Genomic DNA, 23,279 nt, shown 5'->3' on the forward strand with positions numbered 1-23,279 from the left:
ACCAAACTCTAAGGAAAGTCTCCGAACTTCTGAATTTTGACTTTAATCTCAAAATTATACCCTTTTCTCCCAGAATTTAGAAAAAGCTTTGAAACTTTGAAATTCCCCTTTTCCCCTAAATTCTGAGTAAAAACTCCAGATCGCTTGCAAAAAAGTCCCAATTCAGAGAGAAAACATTTTTTCCCAGTTTTATCTGGTGATAAAATACTTGATTGAATTATCCACGCAACCCAAACCTGTTGTAATATGCTCTGACTGTTTTCTGAAGCGTGTTCGTAGTGACTGAGGGCTCTTTGAACCATAGACCCACTAAACGCAGAGACACTGGTTGCTATGGGGATTGTCTTCTATTTATGGAAAAGAAAACACCAGGCCCACATTTTTCGTAAAAAATGCGAATTTCAGCCTCAAACCAACAGTAAGTTAGAGACAACCATTCAACTATTTTTGAACAGTCAATAGGGTTCTATGTGGGGTAAACAAGTTTAAGAGATATTTCAACTGCAGTTGCAAAGGAAAAAATCAAAGCAGAAATATTAAAAGTTTAAAACAATCAGTACCTCAGCAGTAGCTAATACACATGGGATGAAGGGTGACTAACATTTATATATATATATATATATATATATATATATATATATATATATATATATATATAAAAAATGTGTGTCGCTTTATGTGGCCAATTTCAACACTAAATGATGAACCTTCATGGAGCTCCAAAAATTTTCTTACACTTCTCTATAATTCATTGTTGGGAGAGGGGAGGAGGGTTGATTATTATTTTTTTTGTTATGTCAAACACTACAGTTCGTTATTCCTAAACCTATAGCCTTTTAAGGCACAGTTGCGATTACTTTTTTCCACACAATTAGGAGCATCTACCTGAAAACTATGATGGAAAATAAACATACTGCATAATAACGGATGCTTCAACAATAAGGTCTAAGATACAAAACAATATATACATAATATTTTGCATTAGACAAAGCAGTTAAGAATTTAAATGTGAACAATAAAACAACATTTTATGTCAAATCAAAATCACCAAAACACTGGAAGCACATTTGGAAAATGAATCATTGTTCTGATTCAATATCACAGTTTCTACTGGAAATTATACACTTGTTTTATCTAAAAATACTTTATTAATCCAAGACGGAAATTAAATTCAATCACTAAAACTTTGTCTTTGTTTTCCAGTGCAACAACTTTTGCAGAAAGCCTTTTTTTGCCCACCTTATGATCATCAGAGGTCAAAAACCAGGGGTGCACACTCTATGCTAGACCAGAAACCAGGACCAGGAGTAAACCTAAACATTTGAGGTTCCTAATTTTATTTACAGCATCCCACTATAATTAAGCTTCTGATTCAACAATCAGTTTTGTTTAAATAAAATACATTATGAACAGACCAGAAGCAAAGTAACCCACACTTACACAAAAGGTTATTTAAAATTTTATTAGAAGCCATCTGCTATAAAATATACATTTATAATAATTTTAGACTAATTAAACTGCAGGAACTGTTACCCAACGTTTAACTTTTTCCAAGCACATATAAATCTGTGTCTCTGGAAATAAAACGATATCAATGATGGAAACTCGTGAAAAAGTGATGACAGATTTTAAAGGAATGTCTAATAGGCTTAAATAAACAAAACCTAGAGGATAAGAGCAAAAGAAGTCAAATAATTTTCATTTACACAGCTCAAAGTTTGCTCTTGAAAGTAAGTTTGTGTAACAAGTGTGCCTTAAAACTATGTCCTATGCATCATATAACATTGGTACTCCATCAAATAATAATAAAAACACAAAAATAAAACATTTACATTTAAAGCAGATAACCAATCACCATCCTGGTAAAAAACAACAACAAAAAACAATCACAGTAGGGTTAAAAGGCATAGGACTTGCTGTAAAAGTTGTTCATTTTCCAATGTCGCTACAACCAGAAGTCAAGTTCACTGAATCCGCTGGATGGTCTGTCAGATTGGAGTCTCATTGAATGAATTGTTCAAGTCAGCAGTTTATATCCGTAATGATCCTGTTCGATAAGGTTAAACTAGACTAGACTCCAGTCTTCTCCTTGATCCAGCCAAGAAATTCAGTGACAGTGGAGTAGATCCCTGGTTTATTCCTACGAGCGCAGCCGTCGCCCCAACTGACCACTCCTGCCAGGAACATACATTCACCTTCCGGACTGGACAGAGGTCCACCAGAATCTCCCTAAAGGAAGGAAACACAGATATGAAACCAATGTAACCAAATCACAACAAGAAGGCAATAGGAGAGTAACAAAAACCAGTCAATTTCTGCATACTTCTTGGGCTGTTCTGTTCAATATGTTGTTATAAAACTTATTAATTCATCACAGACAAAGACGGAGAGCAAGGCAGGAAAAAGTAATTTTGAACGTTTAGAACTACGGCAAAAATATGACAGCACTAATTCATAATTAAGATATTAATAATATAATTATTAGAAACATCTAATACAGCTTAATTATTTTATTATATAGTGTTACAATTGTACACTTATGAATTAATGTTTCTAATAATATGTCAAGTGTGTGCAACTGTTAAAGGCTTTATCCTGGTGACGTGGTCAGCAGGAAGAGTAGCCGTTGTTATGCTAGTGGCTAATGGGGAATGGATCCAAATAAACAAGCGAACAAACAAATCACTCCTTTGTAATCACTGGCTTTATCGCGCGACCTCTCATTTCCCGCGCATGCGTCTTGTAGTTCCTCTGCGTTTCGGAGCGGATAACAGACGAAAGCAGAGGAAAATGGAGATCTGCGAAACGGCTGCGGTCCCCTACGAAGTGCGCAGCCGGATGCAGCGTGAAGAGGTTAACCTGTCATCATAGCTCTGGAGGTCATTCATCGACCACGAAGACCGTATGTGAGTGGCTGTGGAATTGGACGGCCTGGCCTTTATTCCCGCCGAAACTGCGGCGTATATCCCGTTGCTTGGCAACCGTGAAGCCACATTGCTAACCGTTGGTTGCTAATGACGCTTAAGTTAGCATTTGCTTTATAGATTCATATCGCTTTTAGCCCGTTTTTAAGGATGGCGTCTGATCACCTCTTGGTCGAAATGTGAATCAAGAACTAGATTATTCTACACTGAAAGCAGATGAAAAAAAATACAGTTTGAGATTTAGAGCCGAAGATAAAATTGTTTATTGGCTGAATTCTAAAATGTTGAGCCTTGTGCTATAAATATTTTACACATGAGCTGTAAGTATTTTAAATAGCTAACGGAACCCAATATTACAAGGTTTTCATCTAAATGTACCATTAAATTGTACTTTTGATGACAATTGCTGTCTCATAATTCAAGCAGGATAATTATCCCATGTATATCTACAAGTGGGCTGCATTATGGAGAAGTTTGTAGAACCGTTAAACAGTTTCATAAACTGAAATTAAGGAAAATTCAAGATAGAACATAAAGAAAGGGACGCAAAGCAAGATGAAAAGTAGACCAACAAAGTCAGAGTAAAGGAAAAATAAACTCCTAACCTGACAAGCATCCACTCCTCCTGTCAGTACTCCAGCACACAACATCCGGGATGTGAGACGAAAGCTCATTAATTTATTACACTCGCTATGGTTTATGATTCGGACTGAAGCTTTCTGGAGGGTCTTCGCAGCAGTTCCTGAATAATGATAAAAAAACAAAACAATCAATAGAATCATAGAACCATGTCACTGATCATTTGCACTAGAATAATCTAAACACTAAAATATCTTATAAATATAAGCAGACTATAGCCTCAAACATGGTATATGTAAAACACAAACGTTAAAACCTAATTGTCCTAAAAGAATACATTCATCCTACATTTCATCAATCACAAAAAGCCTAAAATGTTTTTCAGCTTTTGCTGGTATAAAATCTGATGCCCTTTAACGGCCATAGTTTAAGTCCAATCATTTCATTTAACATGTTCTAGTGAGAATGGGGAATTGTTTGAGCTCATACTTAAATGTATTCCTGCACACTCACCTCCCTCTCTTGTTGCTCCCCACCCTGTGATCCACACATTTTGGCCGGCTGGAATCTTGTAGTCGGCGGTTGGTAAGCAGATGGGCTGAATGTAATCTGAATATTCGATGGGGGTGTCTAGCTCCATCAGGGCGATGTCGTTGTCAAAGGTATTAGGGTTGTAGTTAGGGTGGGGTATGATCTGCTTCAGCTTCCTTTTTACAACAAATTTGTCAATCTTCTGTTGGTCATGAAGACCGAGATAAATCTCCCATTTTGCAGGCTCTCCGAATCTGAGATCAAACAGGGAAGCAGATCAGACAATCAGATTCAATGGGAAAAGAATAGATACAACTGTAGTATACAGAAAGTCAAAAGTTATGTCATTAGATCAGAAGGAGTTATAAAGACAGCTGCAGTGAATATTCATACATTCAGTTGAAAACAACTGAATACTTTTCAAGACTCCATGTCAATTTGTGCATTAATTCTAAATCCACTGATTGCCATGATCTACTTTAGAATTTACATTAGTAGTATTTTTCACCTACAGACCAACCATTTTGTACCGAAACCATGATGTACAAATATATTTGCATTGTTGATATGAATGAGTGATGGGGAGAAATGGCCATTTAAATCCTCAAGTTTCTCATTTAATTTTTATGTTGAACTCTATTCCCAACTTTTTGGTCCTGCTGGCTCTAAAGTTCAACAGATTAGATTCAAAACAGAATAAATAAAAGACCTTCTGATGGTGAATATTATCTACTGAAGCCATTAAACCTTATGCATTATGGAGATGCGATGTCGTATGGCAGACTTTGAATAAATAATGGACAATTACTTTAAAAGCAGATACAAAAAATTTTCTGGACGCTATGAACTGATGAAGCTACCAAAATTTTAAAAGGTAAGCACTGGCATTTGAATATTTACACACGCCAATTTTAGTAAGTATAGAAGTTTATTTAATAATTAAGCAACTGAAATAGCTGGAAAATACTAGCTATTTTCCATTTGTACTCTTATGCAAATGCAGCCCATTTAAAAAACAAACAAAAAATGCTTCACCCAGAACTAGATCTCATCTCTTTTAACTGCTATGTTTATTATAAAGCTCAATGGTTGAAGTATGTTACATTTGAAAAGGCATAAGCTGAAGCTTTACCTAAGGTTACCCTCATTTTGCACACAGTGGGCAGCAGTGACCAGCCATATTTTACTGATGATGGACGCTCCACACACATGTCCGTAAGTGTGGTAGTGAAGGCTGACTTGCCACGGAAATTCCCCTAGTGCGGCGTCTTGACCGCCCACAATACGCGTAGACGACCGTAACTGTTTCTTTCCACAGGCTGAAAAGCAAACAGATGGTAACAGGAATACATGTGGCAACTTGTTGTCGTGTTAAAACTGGTTTGGTTAGAAAGGCTGAGCTCAGAAGATGAAGATAAGCAGGAGTTGTTTCATCTCAGACATGCTTAAATTGCAACATACCACAGTTCTCCTCATCAGATCCATCTGCACAGTCGGACGTTCCGTCACACATTGGGTTCACCTTATCAATGCATTTGCCGTTCTTGCATTTGTATGTAGACTCTGTGCATTGTATCTCAGAATCTGGGGAGACGAAACCAATTTTAAATCTATCTTTTAAAACAGATAACAGCAATAACAGGGTATTTTAGCATTTTCTGCTAGACTAGCAACAATGCCTTGCTAAAGTATTCGTACTCCAACTTCTTCATAATTTCCCAATATTACAACTGCATAATTCAATGCATTTTATTGGGTTCTATTTGATAAAACAATTGTGCATATTTGTAAAATAAAATGTTAATAATAAAGATCCTAAAAGTGGTGTGCTTTTATATTCACCACTCTCAGTTTAAACTTTATAGAACCACCTTTTGTAGCAATTAAAGCAGCAAGTCTTTTGCTGTAATAATTAGGCTTGGACATCGTTTGAATTTGTACGATTCTGGTTCCAAACAATTTTCAATTCCGATTCTATATTGAGATAGGGTGAATTAGGCCTTTTGATGAGGAAAGAAGACAGCAATGGAAAGCAGCCATCAAGGACTGGCAGCCCTCGATGTCTTTGCAGAATAGCAGCAAATACACCTGTTACAAGGTAAGAACATCAACGTTCTTACACTTGATAAGTAAATAAGACTATTAAGATGCAATCAAATATTGCATTATTTAGAAGGTATGTGTCTTCTCATTAGTAACCCCAAATAGAAAGCCCCACCATCATGTAACCTACCATGTACCAAAAACTACTTAGCAAACACTTGTGTGTTTAAGTTTGCTCTAGTCTAATGTGAAACACCATTTGTGATATAGTGGTAAAAATCATGTGGCGTAAATTCAGGCAAAGTCATCGATTTGAGCGAATTAACAAACATGTTAGGTGGGAGGAGACCTGGCTCAGTTTCTAAGCCAGCCATTTTCAACTTTTGTAAAAACAGCTGTCTATAAGCCTCAACTAGGTGTACAGACAAATTAGCGTGACTTTAACAAGTAGAAGCCAAGGCTATATTGGCAATTTGGAAAACAATCGCAGTCACTCCATTCAATACTCCCCAATCCTGGTGGTTCTGGTCCCAAGAACAACCACTACCTCTGCCCCATTTCCAACCTTCCTTTCATTTCCTAAATAATTGCAAAAAAACTGCTGATCTCTACTCCCATTTAACTCAACCTGATTGAAGGAGTGACAATCAGACTGTCGTCCTTACATCTCAATTGCCCATTAGTTCTTGTTTAAATATTTATTTGATTATTTGGCTTACTGTAGCGGCACTTTTGCTAATTGAAAAGTGAATGTGACCTCTTATAGATTTATATTTAAGTTTATTGCATTGCATTATTGGACAGCAACAACTTAAGTGACAAAAACAGAAAAAAAGATCCACTAATCTTACTTTTTTGACAGTTGAGCTCATCTGAATTATCTCCACAGTCGTCTTTTCCATCGCATTGTTTCTTCTCAGAAACACATTTTTTGTTCTTGCAGGTGATGTGTGCAGAGTCACATGTGCCTTAAAAAAATAAAAGGATGTATGAAAAACTGGTCTGAAATCCTTCCATTGAAATCTCCAGTGCCAGCGGCTCTTACAATCACGCTCATCTGTTCCGTCTCCGCAGTCATCTATGCCATCACACTTCCAGAACATGGGCTTACATAACCCATTTCCACAGGTCAAGAGTGTGTCTCCTTTGCACTCTGGAGGAGAAAAGGTTTAGAACAGGTGTTTGTTATACACTGATAAAACCATGGCGGCAACAAGTAGTTCAAATGTAATGTGAGTAAATAACGTACTGCAGTTCTTCTCATCACTCATGTCTCCACAGTCGTTCCAGCCATCACACGTGAGGTTTTGGAAGATGCACTGGTCATTTCTGCAACGGAACCTACCAGGGCAAGCTGTGGACGACACAGTGAGCGTGAAAAATAAAAGACACATCTTTAAGAGGAAAGTAGACCTAAACGTGGTTCCATTACTTACGATCTACGGGGTCAATGGCCTCGTACACTGCTTGGAAGCCTCTGTCTACGTAGGAGTGATCGGAGAGAAACCGCAATGTCATTTTGTTGGTTGTGCTGATTTCAACTAGAGTTCCCTTCTTGTGATCTCCACACAGTCTGAGAAACAGATTTGCAAGCAATGACAAACCCTTTTACTTTTTTCTACAAACCTGTTTTCACATCGATTTAAAATCCCAAACTCATCGTTGTTGAACTTACTTCTTGTTTCCATCAATCATCACGTAGTCTTTGTAACAGTTCTTGCCGTCTTCCTGCCCTGGCTCAGCCAACAGGAGCTTTTTGAATGCAACTTTCACCACCTTATTGCTAGGCACCTTCAAGAAAACGGATAAGTAAGCATACAGGAATACAAGTATATTAAATCACTGAATAAGGTGTTCATGAGGAAAACTCGCCTCTATTTCCCAATCACACACAATGTTAGGAGGATAGTAGTTTGGAAAGTTGGGAGTGGAGAAGGTCCCCTTTAAATCGGTTAGTTTGGTACCGCAGGTCTGACCTACATAGACAGTTAAATAAATAATTTTAAATATGAAACAATAGATGAAATCTGAGAAATTAAAGCTTTTTTCAAGGATGACTTTGTTCCTCATGGGAATGAGAATACAATCCAAACCAATCTTGCCATTTGTCAAAGTAATCTGGATGCGTAAATAAAATCAAGGCTTCAACACTTACGTAAGGTTGCCGGTTCCACTTGTGAAACAGATGCCCGAAATCCTGGAAAGTCGTATTCCTCGTTTGTGCCCATTGTAACCAGCATGACATTTCCAGAAGAATAAAACGTCAAAGGTTCACTGGGTGAGTAGTGTTCACACAACCTGTAGAAGACAGTCATGCATTTTAACAACTAATTCATAACCCCGAAGTGCGAAAGATTCGTTTTTCCCCAAAGAATTTTGACTTTAACCTAAATAGGTTTTAGCTTTTCCAAGGCTGGTGGCATCTGACATTTATAACCTCTGTGGAAACATTTGTTTGATTATGCTAGTACTTTATGATGTTCGACTTTAGCTAACCTGTTTCATTTATAGTTTAATCAGTAGAGTGTTTTACATTAGATCAAATTCTTCTGGTCTGTAGGCCACATATATTCAGTGGAGAAATAAAACTTCTCAAGATTAATTTTGGTAAATAAAAATCAGAAAAGCTCAAGCATGATATACGTACTAATCATAAATTATCCATGTTGTTCTACGCAAGTTTGAAAAATATTATATGTGATATGTGTTTTAATCTTTTGTATCAAAACGTGCTGTTTAACGTAGTAAGGCGTGGGGTCATGGGGGGGTGAAGAGAGCAAAGTGTGGTCTCAGAAACCGGTCTGAAGCCGTTTAAAGGGATAGGGAGTAATAGGGAGTAAAGGCTTTGAGGAATGCGCCAGATAGCTGGTCCCACGTCCTTGAGTAGAAATGTTTTAGCACAAAATAACATCTGTGCAGAAAATTATCACGCGTTGCCTGTGTGCAGCAGTAGCCCATCATCATGTGCTGCCTGCACGTTGGAAAAGTCCACCTCTGAACAGTAACGTCAGAATACATCAGACAGCAAAGAACCGCCTACTTTGATATAAACGTATCTAAGTTAAAACCTCCAATCAGATCGCTGACTGCCCTTTTTCTGTCCACACGGTGCTCTCCGAAGATGTAGTCATATTTTTTCTAAAGGTGATTAATGTTTTCTTTGTGATTTTGGTATCGGATGATCTTGAGATGTTGGTCTGGTTTTATGCTTTTGGTTGATTGAATAAAATACTGTTTGACTGTGAATTTGAACAGTGACTATCGTCTTGGTTTCACTTTTACACCCGGCATCTACGAACCTGGGGAGACGAGAAGTGACAACGAAAAATTGGTAGAAATACCTCGTCTCAACACTGCATAAATTTAACTTTTATTCTAAAAAGACAACATAGCATATTCGATTTCTGAAGAAGCCTCTGACTGAAGACGATCCGTTACATAACAGTGGGCTGGAGATGATGCTAAGGGCAATTTTCTTGAATTTATAAGGAATCCTTCTTTGCACCATCATCTCCAGTGGTTCCCCAGTTATCTCTAAAACAGAACCAGCCTTCTCTACAAGCTTTTGAGCCTTTGTGAGTCCTGGGCTCTGATGCTGTTTCTCCAATAGATGATGGCAGAAGAGAAAATCTGCCTCATCTTACCGCAACAAACACTGAATAACCTAAACTTGCTCAAGAACTACAGCCTGCTCCATCTCTTCATGTTGACGTCTTCACTGTCCAGTCACTTGAATATAGTAGTATTTATACTTTTCCCACATACATAATTATGTGTGCCTTAAAATGTACTATTTTACCTAAAGATTAAAGTAAATTTCATCAGTTTAAATTTAATAAACAATTAAATTTAGTGCACAAGCTGTGCGTCCATTATTTTACCCAAATACTGCTGGCAATCTTGGGTCTCTATTGACAGACCTCTAAATGAACGGTTTTACCTACATGGGAAGTGAAGCATGAAGTGGATAACCAGCCAATGGTGTTAACTACTTCTGCTAAGAAGTATTCAGCAAACTAAAAAGCAGAGGGCCCAGTGCAGAGCCATGAGGTACACCAAAAACGGTAGATATACTCACTCTTCCAAAGCGCGGTTCTCTATTGGCACCAGAGAGTCATAGATTTTCACAAAGTCATTAGAGCAGTTTTCTTCCAGATACATGGTGTCAAAGTCAAGCTTGATGATGCTTCCTTCGTCACCTCGCAGCTCCCACTGCGTGAAGGTGTTCGGTTCATACGCATCGTTGGGGAAACCTTTGGTCGAGATCTTAACAATCTCTTGGGGCTTTGTATGTATTTTCAACTTTGTATGCGCTGAAAAACACAGACATAAAATGCAATATATTAAATTCTACTTAGTAAGTCACAATCACACATTAACCAAAACTTCACATGCTTTGTTTTAATCTTGCCTTTGATTAGTAAATTAAATCTTAACGAGTCTTTGTTTCATTTCTCTGTCGCCGTTGCTTCTTCCTCGTCAGACAGATTTGTTTACTCTGAATTCTAGTTTGATCCTGAGAGGTTTTGCAATATTTCCCTCTGCCATCTGAATGTTCATCATTAGTTACATTTGACCATATAGTTGGGTCATATCACAGGTCGAAAATAAATTTGTTTAATGGAAGCACGGCAATTTCACAAAAACTCTTGATAAAAAGTTTTGGCGTTAGGATGAGGTGGTTTTTCAAAATTGGTTTATTTCTCAAAACTGCAATGGAAAGACTTTTTTCACATCACAGGAGTCACATGATCGACAACTTGATGTTGCCACTGACGCAAACCATGAAGAAGAAGACAAAAAGTAGTTGGAGGATCATGGACCGGCACATTTTTAATGACTTAAAGAGTCATTCGATTCCTCGAATGATTCAAGTGCCTTGGTTATTAAAATTCCTAGAGGAAAATTTACCTGCCTCGAAGCCTCGTTAATTTATGTTTTATTATTTAGCGCACCGTGCTACGACCGGGACATTATTTGTGTTGCGCGGAGCTCTGACTTCCACCTCTGAGTTGTTGTCGGAAGCTAAGTGTTAGCGGCATAACGTCCAATTTTCAAGTTCGGCCCATGGGGATTTTATTGATTGATGATAATTCCCGGGTTTTCATCGTTTTTGGGACCAATAAGCATCCTTAAAATGACTGGCGCGATGCCTGCAGTACGGCAGCCTTTCTCCTCCGGGAGGTGCCGTAAATATCCCGTATTGCTCCCCCCAGTTCTTACTTTCGTCCTCTGGTCTACCGATCGTCTCTCACCCTCCCCCCCACATTAGGTTTGTTCGTTCGCCTGCCCCCCTTCCCCCCCTTACCATCGAATAATTCAATTTTTACTAAGGGCTAGGTTGGTTTTCACAATGTTTTGTAGCTCAACTAAATGAAATAATCATTAAAACAGTTTTTTCAATTTATTCGTCATACTGTTGCCTGGTCTAAACATGGCAAACCTCCACAGCACAGTAGTTCATGACCATTTAAAGCAGTTCCTTTTCTAACTTCCTGTGGCAGCTTGCTTTGCTGCAGTGTTACCATCTTTAGAATAGAATTCAACTTTATTGTCATTGCACTGTCACAAGTACAAGCAACGAGATGTAGTTTGCATCTATCCAGAAGTGCTCTACGAGATATAAATATTTATTTACAGATGTACAAGACTATGTATGTATGGACTATAAGGGGTTATAGCAAGAGATATAGATATTGTGTATAAATATAAATATGGGAGCTATATGCACAGATTATACAAATTATACAGATTATACAAGAATGTTAGGGAATGGATTATAGATAAATAATGGCAGATAAAATTTACAGGTTGCATGTGTGTGTGAAGAAAACAGTCCGTGATGTGTGTGTGAGGATAGTCCATGTGTTATTGTTGTATGAGAGGATAGGGGAGTACAGTCCTTATAGTTTATGTTTTATAAACATAAAACGTTCAAAAGCGTGGCAGCTGTGGGAAAGAAGCATAACTGCTTTCAACTTAAAACGTTAAATTTCTTGTATTCATTCCCCCAAATTTAAAGCTCTTTTTATGTGTAGGTTCTATAGCTTTCTAAGTAATAAGTAAAAACTAAAAGCTACAGGGGGCACAAGGTTTTTCAAAGTTTTCGGTTTGTTTGACACTGCAGTGTGAAAGAGAACTACACCCGCTAAAAATGTAACAAATCGAACTGAGTCTACCGGACTATCGGGTGAAAAAACCCAATTTTAGCTTTTCAGTTCAAATTAACTGAGTTATGTATGGTACCTACATCACCCCTTTAGCTCTGCTTAAAATGCTTTACTTTTAGTTCATCAAAATATTGTTAAGTCTTATAAAAAAAAATATATATATATATATATAAAAGACACATGTAACTTCGGTACTTACTCTTAAATGACGTTGGCGACATTCTGGAATCTATAACTGTGAAAGAAACCAAAAACAGACAGAATGAGATTAAAAGTCCTCCCACACAGGATGTAGCAACAGACAACCACAACAACTTGTTAATATCAAGATTCATGCACCACGTCAATCCAGATACAGAGTAAGTGATGATTACCAGAGGTCTTCATGTCTGTAACCTGCAGGTTGCTTCTTGACTTCACTGGAAGTCCTTTCGGTCTTTGGTTCAAACCAGCTATGGCATCGTCAACAGATTTTTCTTGGCCCACAGGCACTTTAAACTCAGACATGTAGTAGGCGACAATACCCTCACTGGACACAAAGACATCACAACCAATTTAAGCAAATACCCAACATATGCGACCAACAGGAACAGAGATTTGACTCTACGGATTCTATACCTGAATGCGTCAACTTCAGATTTGACGTAGTATTTCTTCAGCGTTGGATTGCTGGAGTAAATAGTTTTCAGCTGAAAGAGGTTGCAATAGAATAAAGAAAAAAAATCACAAAGAAAAGCTTGGTTAAACAATGAAATTTCTTCTTTTTAAAAAAATTTATATTGCACTTCATAGAACAAACAGTTAACATATACAATGTCTAGTACTTGACATTTTTGGCATTATGTTGCTATCTTACAACTCCCAATTTGTAATCCTTCTTTTTCTTTTTAAATGAAATCAGAAGATAAAAACACTATATTGATTTAATCAACAAAAAATGTAGCATAAAAAAACACAAACACCTTGAAGGGCTGAAAACCAGATAATTATTTACATACAAAATCCAATCTTAATGATTTATTATAATTCCAACATTCTTATCACACAGTCTCAAATGTATTTAATTCAAGTCTACAGAAAAAAGTTAGCTTCTCTATAAAATAAATAGACATCAAAACATTTATTTGGCCTTCTCCTTGGGCTGCCACCTTATCGTGGTGGAGGGGTTTGAGTGCTCCAATGATCCTAGGAGCTATGCTGTCTGGGGCTTCATGCCCCTGGTAGGGTCACCCAAGGCAGACAGGTCCTAGGTGAGGGACCAGACAAAGCGCAGCCCGAAGACCCCAATGACGGATAAAAACATTGGACTTGGCGTTCCCTTGCCCGGACGCGGGTCACCGGGGCCCCACTCTGGAGCCAGGCCTGGAGGGGGGCACGATGGCGAGCGTCTGGTGGCCGGGCTTTAACCCATGGAGCCCAGCCGGGCTCAGCCCGAAGAGGAAACATGGGTCCCCCCTCCCATGGGCCCACCACCTGTGAGAGGGGCCAAAGGGGTCGGGTGCAGTGTGGGATGGGTGGCAGCAGAGGGAGGGGACCCTGGCGATCCGATCCTCGGTTGCAGAAGCTCTTGGGACGTGGAATGTCACCTCTCTGGTGGGGAAGGAGCCGGAGCTAGTGTGTGAGGTCGAGAGGTTCCGGCTAGAAATAGTCGGTCTCACCTCGACGCATGGCTCTGATTCTGGAACCAGCCTCCTTGAGAGGGGCTGGACATACTTCCACTCTTGAGTTGCCCAAGGTGAGAGGCGTCGGGCAGGAGTGGGCATACTTGTTGCTCCCCATCTCGGCGCCTGTACGTTGGGGTTTACTCCGGTGAACGAGAGGGTAGCCTCTCTCCGCCTACGGGTGGGGGGACGGGTCCTGACTGTAGTTTGTGCTTACGGGCCGAACGACAGTTCAGATTACCCACCCTTTTTGGAGTCCTTAGAGGGGGTACTAGAGAGAGCTCCTCCTGGGGACTCCCTTGTTCTACTGGGGGACTTCAACGCTCATGTGGGCAATGACAGTGAGACCTGGAGGGGCGTGGTTGGAGGAACGGCCCCCCCGATCTGAACTCGAATGGTGTTCTGTTGTTGGACTTCTGTGCTCGTCATGGATTGTCCATATCGAACACCATGTTCAGGCATAAGGGTGTTCATATGTGCACTTGGCACCAGGACACCCTAGGCCGCAGTTCGATAATCGACTTTGTCGTCGTTTCATCGGATCTGCGGCCGTATGTCTTGGACACTCGGGTGAAGAGAGGTGCGGAGCTGTCCACTGACCACTACCTGGTGGTGAGTTGGCTCCGGTGGTGGGGGAGGAAGCCGGTCAGACCTGGCAGGCCCAAACGTGTTGTGAGGGTCTGCTGGGAACGTCTGGCGGAATCCCCTGTGAGACGGAGCTTTAACTCCCATCTCCGGCAAAACTTTGAACACGTCCCAAATCAAAAATCTGAATGTTCTTAAAGGGCCGGTTGTGCCACAATGTATTGATAGAACCCATTAAATTGTTAAAATATCAATAATTGTTACAGCATTCAGTAAGCGCTTCTTAAAATTAAATAATATTGGACATCTTTTCACACTGATTTTGTATCCACGATTTTGTGTCACATATTTTGTGGTGCTAATTTAGAAATATTTGTAAGGATTATTTACAAATTCTTTGCTAATGTATGATTTTAAATGTGACTTTTTATTAATCGCTGCATTAATCACGGACTACAGCTCGACATTGAGTAAGGCTGAGCCAATAGTCACTCAAACTCAATGTTTTTGGCCAATTTTGAGAAAAATATTTCAGTAAAATCAGAAAAAAAAATGTGGGGATCTGTTGATTTTTTTTGTGTGAATTTTGCAGATTTGTGAAAAATTGGAAGGGCTTATTGATGCAATTTAGAGTCCGGAGGGCCACATAAAAAGCTACAGCGGGCCTGATTTGGCCCCCGGGCCTTGAGTTTGACACGTGTGCCTTAGGATCTCGTCTCTGCTTTTTGCAGACGATGTGGTCCTACTGGCCTCATCAGATCGTGATCTGCAGCTCTCGCTGGAGCGGTTTGCAGCCGAGTGTGAAGCGGCCGGGATGGGGATCAGTGCCTCCAAATCCGAGGCCATGGTCTTGAGCCGGAAAAGGGTAGAGTGCCTTCTCCGGGTCAAGGGGGGTGTCCTGCCCCAGGTGGAGGAGTTCAAGTATCTCGGGATCTTGTTCACGAATGAGGGAAGAAGGGAGCGGGAGATCGACAGGCGGATTGGCGCAGCGTCTGCTGTCAAGCGGGCGCTGTACCGGTCCGTCGTGGTGAAGAGAGAGCTGAGCCAAAAAGCGAAGCTCTCGATTTACCGGTCGATCTACGTTCCCACCCTCATCTATGGTCATGAGCTTTGGGTCATGACCGAAAGAACGAGATCGCGGATACAAGCGGCCGAAATGGGTTTTCTCCGTAGGGTGGCTGGGCTCTCCCTTAGAGATAGGGTGAGAAGCTCAGTCATCCGGGAGGGACTCAGAGTAGAGCCGCTGCTCCTTCACATCGAGAGGAGCCAGTTGAGGCTCGGGCATCTGGTCAGGATGCCTCCTGGACGCCTCCCTGGTGAGGTGTTCCGGGCACGTCCCACCGGGAGGAGGCCCCGGGGAAGACCCAGGACACGCTGGAGGGACTATGTCTCTCGGCTGGCCTGGGAACGCCTTGGGATTCCCCCGGAAGAGCTAGAAGAAGTGGCTGGGGAGAGGGAAGTCTGGGCCTCCCTTCTGAAGCTGCTACCCCCGCGACCCGACCTCGGATAAGCGGAAGAAGATGGATGGATGGATGGATGGATATTTATTTGGCATTTCCTCCTTTGATCATTTCCTCATTATTCCCTTTGTTCCTGCCAATATCAAGATCCTAAGTAATTTAATCCCTTTTACTCTGCCTTTTCATGTTTAAACAATAAAAATAGAAAAATGTGTTCGTGTATTGGGTCAGAGAACTCGGCAGTCTTACCTCCTGCTGCACCTTTTCATCCAAGGCCTTGAACTCGCGTGTGTTTGAGTTCTCATAGGCGTTGTCAAACACCTGGTTCTCGATCTTCATTGAGCCAATGTATATCCTTTTGGTGTATTCGTCTTTACGGACTGAAAAACAAAAAGCACACATAACTCAAACAGTAGAAGTGTGTTTATGCACCTCTCTACTGTTTCAGGTCAATCAATCGACCGTCTCTCCAGCAGTTTAAGTGTTTTTTTTGGCTAGCAGTTGGTAGCAGTGGAGCGCACCGCATGTCCTGCGCTCTAAAGACAAGAGGAAGTGTTCGTTGTTATCGTTGTTAGGGTACAAAACATTGCAGTTTCAAATACAGTTGTGTGTGGGAGTCCCTTGAGTTTTCTCCAGCTGATTGAATAGAAGAATAACCCAGTTATGTCTTGCACTGCTGGCCAGCTGGCTGAAAGAGGGGAACAATAGTTTCTTGTCGCTTGCAAGAAAAAAAAAGTTTCTATTTTGGTTTTGAAACACAGAGACTCATGGTGTGCTAATTGAAAGTCCAGCCCATCAGGGCTCTGATTCACTTTCCATTAATGTAAAAAAAATAAATAAAATGAAATACTTTCAGGTTCAACTTTCCAAAGTTTTCTCTCCTATACGGAAGGAAGAACTTTCTCCAAGAAAGTAAAGAAGGAAGGACATCAAGGAAGGAAGTAAGCACGAAAAGATAGGAGGAAATGACACAAAGGAAGAAGAGGGAAGGACATAAAGAAGGAAATAAGGATGCAATGTAAAGAAGAAGAGGGAAAGACCAACAAGAGGAAGGAAGGATGCAAAGGAAGGTATGAAGCACACAGATCAGGTAGGAGGGAAGGACCCAAAAAAAACAAGAGGAAGGGATGGAGGAAGGACGTTTCTGGCTGTTTCATATCTGTGATCTTGTCAACATGCCATTGCCTGTCAGAGATCTGCAGTCAACCAGCAGGTTCCTCTTCGTTCAGAGACGAGTTCAGTTAAAACACAAAGGAGATTGAGAAACACCCAACCTCTGAGAAACACCCAACCACTACCCTACTGGCATCACTCAGACCTCTGAGAAACACAACACCACTACCCTACTGGTATCACTCAGACCTCTGAGAAACACCCAACCACTACCCTACTGGCATCACTCAGACCTCGGATTCATTTAAACCATCTGTTAAAAACTCCTCTTTGTGTCCTGCTCTGGAAAGTCGGACACAAATAAGAAAGGAAGGAAGGAAATAAGGACACCAACGGGGAAGGAAAGACACAAAGAAGGAAGGAAGGACATGAAAAAGGTAGGAAGGAAAATAGGCAGGAGGGAAGAAGAAATTAATGAAGGAAGGACACAAACAGAGAACAGGTTTTGCTCTCTGCAGCGTCTTTCTTTGTGGATATTGCTTTAAATCACCACACAAGTCTAATCTGCTCTTTGATTTTTAGTATTTTTATACATATTTATCTAAATTATTTAGTACAATGAGTTACTCCTCAAACTACTTGGGAAAATATTTCATTTTCATAACAATAACCATTTATAAATCAACAAAATAACCTTAAAAGGGTAACATAAAGCGATTAAATTCCTTGTTTGTGTGCAGAAGACACACAGTTTTTCCCATTACAACCATTCACTAGTTGGAGCTACTTACAGTGGAAATGCCAGACCAGCAGTCCGGTAATGAGAGCAACAACAACAGCAAAGATCACCACGCCGATCACAGCGCCCGTCTTCCCCGGACCCTTCTCCAGCTTTTTGCTATCCCCCGTTTGCAGGAACTGCACAGACTCATACTCTTTATCCTGCAAAACAAAAGTAAATTAATTAAGAAATATGGAAAACAGTTCAGCGTCAAGATTTAATAACTGAGAATTTTAAAGTAAAATACTCGTTGACCTCCTTAAAGATTAAAGTTTTTTGTTTTGTGCCACTTAAATCAACACTTTTTAATATTAGACAAGTATATCCAGTGAAATACTTCATATTATTTTATTAGTTAAGGGAAAATAGTTTTCCAAACCAATCTGACCCTATGTGAAAACTAAACTTCGTTACTGTCTGTCCCACTTTGTTTGGCAGCAATCACTGCCATTAAGGGTTTGTGATAAGTGAGAACGAGTCTTTTACGTCACTTTAGAGGAACTTTCAGTGCAGAATTGTTTTTATTTCAGCCATATTGGAGTGTATTAAGACTGAAACGACTAATTGGATGAATAATGATAAATCGATTACCACCTTAGCTGACTGTCATTTCAATAATCCAAGTATCCAAGTGCATAGGCAAAAAAAGACGACCATTTTCTGAAAGAACGACATGTTTAGGGCAGTAAGTAAGCCAAAATGGTACAAAACAAATTACACATTTTCCATTTGAATCTGTTCTACCCTGAACTTCTTAATTGGAATAATTTTAGCTTCAGCTGGTCCAGATTTTGAAATATCTTGAACGTTTTGCTGTCCAATAATTTAACAGTTTTGATGTTAAGTTGAGCAGAAAGGGCTCAGCTGTTCACATGTTGATGTTAAGTATTTATTTATTACGGGTGCAAACAATTAATCGAATTATGATTAATGGTCGATTAATGGTTTATTAGACTAAGATTAGTTATATTATCGTCCACTTAGATCTTTCTTTTAGTGTTGTAGTTTGGCCGCCATCCAGCAGAGGGCGCCGCTTATCATACGTAAAGCAAAGATGGCGGAAGACACGCCGTTGTACGTTGTGGTGTGGAAAATCCCCTTCATGCGTTTCTGTTTTGAAATATAAACACTCCGCAAACTCCTTAAGTTTCAACTCAACAGCGCTCATTCAGCGGAGGTAACGCATCCGTCAGCATATTATGAATAATGTAGCCGTTTGTTTTCTTGATGCAAAACTCAGGTTTTTAAGTAAATGACCACTCATCAGTTAATCGTATGTCGATTAATAAGCTGAATAAATTTTAGATAAACTCTTTAAACGATCACTTGCATCCATAGTCCAGATGCATCTTTGGCTATAAATGATCAAGTTTACACTAAAAGAAAACTTTGTCACTGCATTTTAGGTGAAAACATTTTTTTTTTTTTTAATATGAACTGTTTATTTTAAATGAATTTTTGTACAAAGAAGGCCTAGGATGTTTAATGGAAAATTTGCAGAGTGTGCCAATGTTTTTATTCAATTAATTAGACTAATCGATAGAATACTGAGTGACTAAAATGATTATTGCAGCCATATTATTAGCCAATAATTGCAGCAAAGCTTTAGGAAAGTTTTTCTCTAGACTGACTTTGTCATCAGTTTGACTTCATTGGTTTGAGATCTTTTGCTGTCAGACAGGTTTCAGTGAAGTGATTTAGTAACACTACAGAGCTGACAATGACACACACACACACACACACACACACACACACACAAAGCAAATTATGCAAAGCAACGTCACAATTTTACAACGAAAGAAAAATCTTTCCACAGAGAGCCAGGTTGGTTTGGATCGTTTCCCCCCACCTAAATAAAGACAGTGATTGAAAACGGCATTTTGTATTCATTCAAGTTATTTTTATCTGGTATTAAAAGTTATTGGGAAATAAATAAGAGACAAAAAGAGCATAAAGAAGTTTGTAAGGAGGTAAAATACATTAAAGTACAGTAGTTACACGTTAGCTGCCCACAGAAATAGTTTCTCCTGAGTCAGAAATGTGCAACACTGTTTTTATTTTGGTTTCTCTTGATTTAACTTAACATATGAACTCCTTCACTGCAAATACACAAAATATTACCAAGTGATCTGATTTCTAGAGCAAATATCTTATTGCACTTGAAATAAGAGAAAAATAACTTACAAGTAACTTTTCAGCAAGAAATATAAGCTTGTTTTAAGTCAATAATCTAAAATTGATTAAAACAAACTAGTTTCACTGGCAGATTAATTCACTAATCAGACATTTTCCCCCATGTTATAAGTGAAATAATCTGCCAGTGAAACTATCATTTTCATCAGTTATTGGCTTAAAACAAGTTCCTATATCTTGCTAAGAACTTACTTATAAGTTAGTTTTATCTTATTTCAAGTTTGCTGAGGTAATTAGAAAGGAAACTAGACAAATTAATTGGTAAGATTTTGTTTTCACTACTGAATAAAAAGCCATTTTCCAGAGCCAATGACGCGTGAGGTGGGACCGTAACGCCCGATTCAGGGTGACGGAGTGGTTACTTCCACCGATTGGGGCGGGGGAGGGAGAACAAAGGTTTCACCACGCACAATCCTGCCAAACCTGCTGGGAGAGCAAACCGCAAACCAACAAGTTCCTGAGTATTTACTGCAGCAGAAACTGAAAAACAACCGGGTTTACAGCTTACCCAACAGATCAAACAGAAAGAGCCATTTTATCTGAGATAAATACGATCAACTCCAACTTTAAGCCTCACTAATCTTTGATAATGATTGTCACCAAAACTGTGACATAAGTTTCAGCTGTAAGGACAGAAATACTTTCAGTTTGCCCACGCTCGATACTTCTGCACTGAAAGGACACGTTGTACCGCAAAGCCTGAGGCCAAAGCTCAAGCATCCGATCTAAACAGCAAGAAGTTTTAAATCCAGCAGAGCAGAAATATAAGTTCCCAATGTTTATCTGGATCATGATCACACAGTTACATACATCATGTCAATTACAGTCCAAGCACCTTCTTGGAAGCTCAGACATCCTTAAGAAATAAAAATATTATTTTCAAAATATTGAGGTAAAAATCAGAAAAAAGTGGGAGAATTTATTGCAAAGAGCAATTTACAATTTTCTTTAACTTCTCAGTGACTAATTTTGATTTAAATAGAATAAAATACATTACAAGATTATCCATGTTTATGAATCAAAAGCATATCCTGAAACTTTAGTCTGTTTTTTTTCTCTGAGCTCAGATAAAGTACATGCAGCTGGGTGGGGCGTTTATAATCTGACCTACTGATCTTCATTCGGATCCGTTTGGTTCTGACAGGTTGATGCAGCCCAAAATATAACAAATCTGGATTTTATTCTCATGATGCAATCAAATTATTCCTAAAAAAAAAAAAAAAAAAAAAATGGTTCAAATTCTCCAAATATGAAGGGTTAGTTTCCATGTCGCTAATTTGAATTTATTTTATGGAGGACAAACCGTAACAAGCCCCAACCTGGAGGAATTTACTGCCACTGACTTTTGAACTGCTGTTTTAATCAAAACGTTGGTGCTGGCGTGAAAGTTGCTGCTCTGAAGGAGGAAGAGAGTCGTGAGCGAGTTTATGTTGTACAGAGTTCTTGGAAAACGCAGCCCAGGAAAAGGTGTGTTCAGGTTCAGCGGGATATTTTTCTGCCTCTCCTCCTGACGACATTTTTTACTACAGAAATCAGGTCACCATTTTATTGCGACAATACTTTTATGCCTAAGATTACGAATTTAACCTACCGCAGGTGTAACTTTTATTCATTTCTTTTTCAATTAACACCAGGATAATCAAAAAACTAGGGTTATTAATTATTAAATTATAGTCAAAACCAAAAAGTTTTACTTTCCTTTTTATCTCTAGATAACAGCAACCTTTGGTTTCAGAAAGTTTTTTATTTTAAATCTCAAGTGAAACAAATTTGCTGATGAAAGATACAAGCTGATACAGCCCTCATCCTGCGCACTGTGTTTGTTGACTGTATACAATAAACACACAAGAAAACACCCTTTTAATTCCCTTCATTCCGAGGGTTTAAGGGGTTTCATATTCAGAAAATCATGGAACAAAACACAGAAACCCGGAGGAGACAGCGCCACCCATCCGAGGAAAACTTACCAGTTTTGGCATGTATTTTATTCCACTTTCCATGGGGTCCGCCATGTCGCCAGTTTTGTTTTAAAATGTCCCCAAAAGTTGCTTTTCAGTCCTCTGAGCTCTTTGTGTGAGTTTCAGTAGATGGATCCCGAAGGCTGCTTCCCAGGTGAACCTGCAGGCCCAGCAACAGCAGGTGAATCCTCAGTTTATCAACACAACAACAAATTAAGCGGTAAAAAAATATCTAAATATCCCGAAAAGCGAATTAAAATACGACTGCAGCTCCAGTGGAGATGTCGGTCAGTTTCCACCTAAGATAAAAATGCCCACCTGCTCGTCTTAAAGGAGGGACGGGCGCGGAAAAAGACTCCTTTCTTCCGGGAGCGGAGTTTCTGAGGGCGTGTCTTCCTGTTTACCTGAGAGAGCAAAACCCGATGTAAACAACACAACCGGGCTTTCTTCCCGTCACTAAAGCGATAAACAACGATGCATGTGTTGGTTCTGGACGCGGTTCTGATCCACATTAGCCGCCAGGTTCAAACATTAACTGTTAAACTGCGGTTTAGTTCTCATCCGGTCCAATCTACCGATGCAGTCACGTGATCTTTACGCGCATCAGTTTTGGATTTATGACTCATCTCCACTGTCGAGTTTCATGTGAAGAAAACAAACCATAAAGTGAAGAAACGGGTAAATATTTCCATTTTACACGCTGGCTGCACAATTTATGTTTTCTGCGTTTCAGAAATGATTTACTTACCAAGTATTTTAGGTTTAGTTTCTATTTCAAATATCTAAATATCTCACATATCTAAATACAATTGAAATAAAACAAAAAGAACTTGCAAGTAACTTTTCAGCACGATATATGAGCTCGTTTTAAGTAAATCATTAGTGCTATAACAAGACATTTGAGTTGTAATATGACATTTTCCCATATTTAAAGTGAAACTAATTGACTTAAAACAAGTTAATATCCTGCTGAAAAGTTACTTATAACTTAGTTTTGTCTTCTTTCAAGAGAGTAAACAAAAATACTGTATAACTGGGAAGCGGCGTGATAAAAATGCTCTTTTTTATTTTTATTTTTACAGAAAAAAGAAAAAGAGACAAATCTCAATTTATGCTGAAAAAGACAAAATACAAATTGTTCTTCTGGCAATTTTTTTCACCTATAGCAAAATATTTTCCCAGCCTGAGTTAATCTTTTTTTTGTACTAAATTTCGGTTTTATATTTTTCTTTTAATTTCCTTATATAAATAAATGTCATGAGGATGATTTGAAAAGGCATA

General features: G+C 39.2%; 1 protein-coding gene across 1 annotated transcript; it reads right to left on the minus strand.

Annotated features, from left to right (window-relative positions):
- Window positions 1-1,446: 1,446 nt before the first annotated feature.
- Window positions 1,447-22,507, minus strand: st14a (ST14 transmembrane serine protease matriptase a). The gene is made up of 20 exons (XM_032545366.1): window positions 22,317-22,507; window positions 22,008-22,158; window positions 17,858-18,008; window positions 16,203-16,333; window positions 12,866-12,936; window positions 12,622-12,776; window positions 12,447-12,482; window positions 10,156-10,390; window positions 8,233-8,375; window positions 7,950-8,053; window positions 7,753-7,868; window positions 7,514-7,650; window positions 7,327-7,431; window positions 7,123-7,230; window positions 6,929-7,045; window positions 5,496-5,618; window positions 5,167-5,353; window positions 4,017-4,288; window positions 3,530-3,666; window positions 1,447-2,229 (listed from the first exon to the last, which is right to left on the minus strand). The coding sequence occupies exons 2-20, from the start codon at window positions 22,050-22,052 to the stop codon at window positions 2,071-2,073; spliced, it is 2,532 nt and encodes an 843-aa protein (XP_032401257.1). The 5' UTR covers window positions 22,053-22,158; window positions 22,317-22,507; the 3' UTR covers window positions 1,447-2,070.
- Window positions 22,508-23,279: the final 772 nt, after the last annotated feature.

This window comes from Xiphophorus hellerii, chromosome 18, assembly GCF_003331165.1.
Source record: "Xiphophorus hellerii strain 12219 chromosome 18, Xiphophorus_hellerii-4.1, whole genome shotgun sequence".
In the NCBI taxonomy this organism is placed as follows: Eukaryota; Metazoa; Chordata; class Actinopteri; order Cyprinodontiformes; family Poeciliidae; genus Xiphophorus; species Xiphophorus hellerii.

What these genes read in the sequence shown, in the direction of transcription:
- st14a (XM_032545366.1), bottom strand. Translation starts at nt 22,052, where the DNA reads ATGGCGGACCCCATGGAAAGTGGAATAAAATACATGCCAAAACTG. An exon ending in CGGAACAGATGAGCGTGATT is followed by an intron (nt 7,046 to 7,122) that starts GTAAGAGCCGCT and finishes TATTTTTTTAAG; the next exon opens with GCACATGTGACTCTGCACAC. An exon ending in ATCTGATGAGGAGAACTGTG is followed by an intron (nt 5,354 to 5,495) that starts GTATGTTGCAAT and finishes TTTGCTTTTCAG; the next exon opens with CCTGTGGAAAGAAACAGTTA.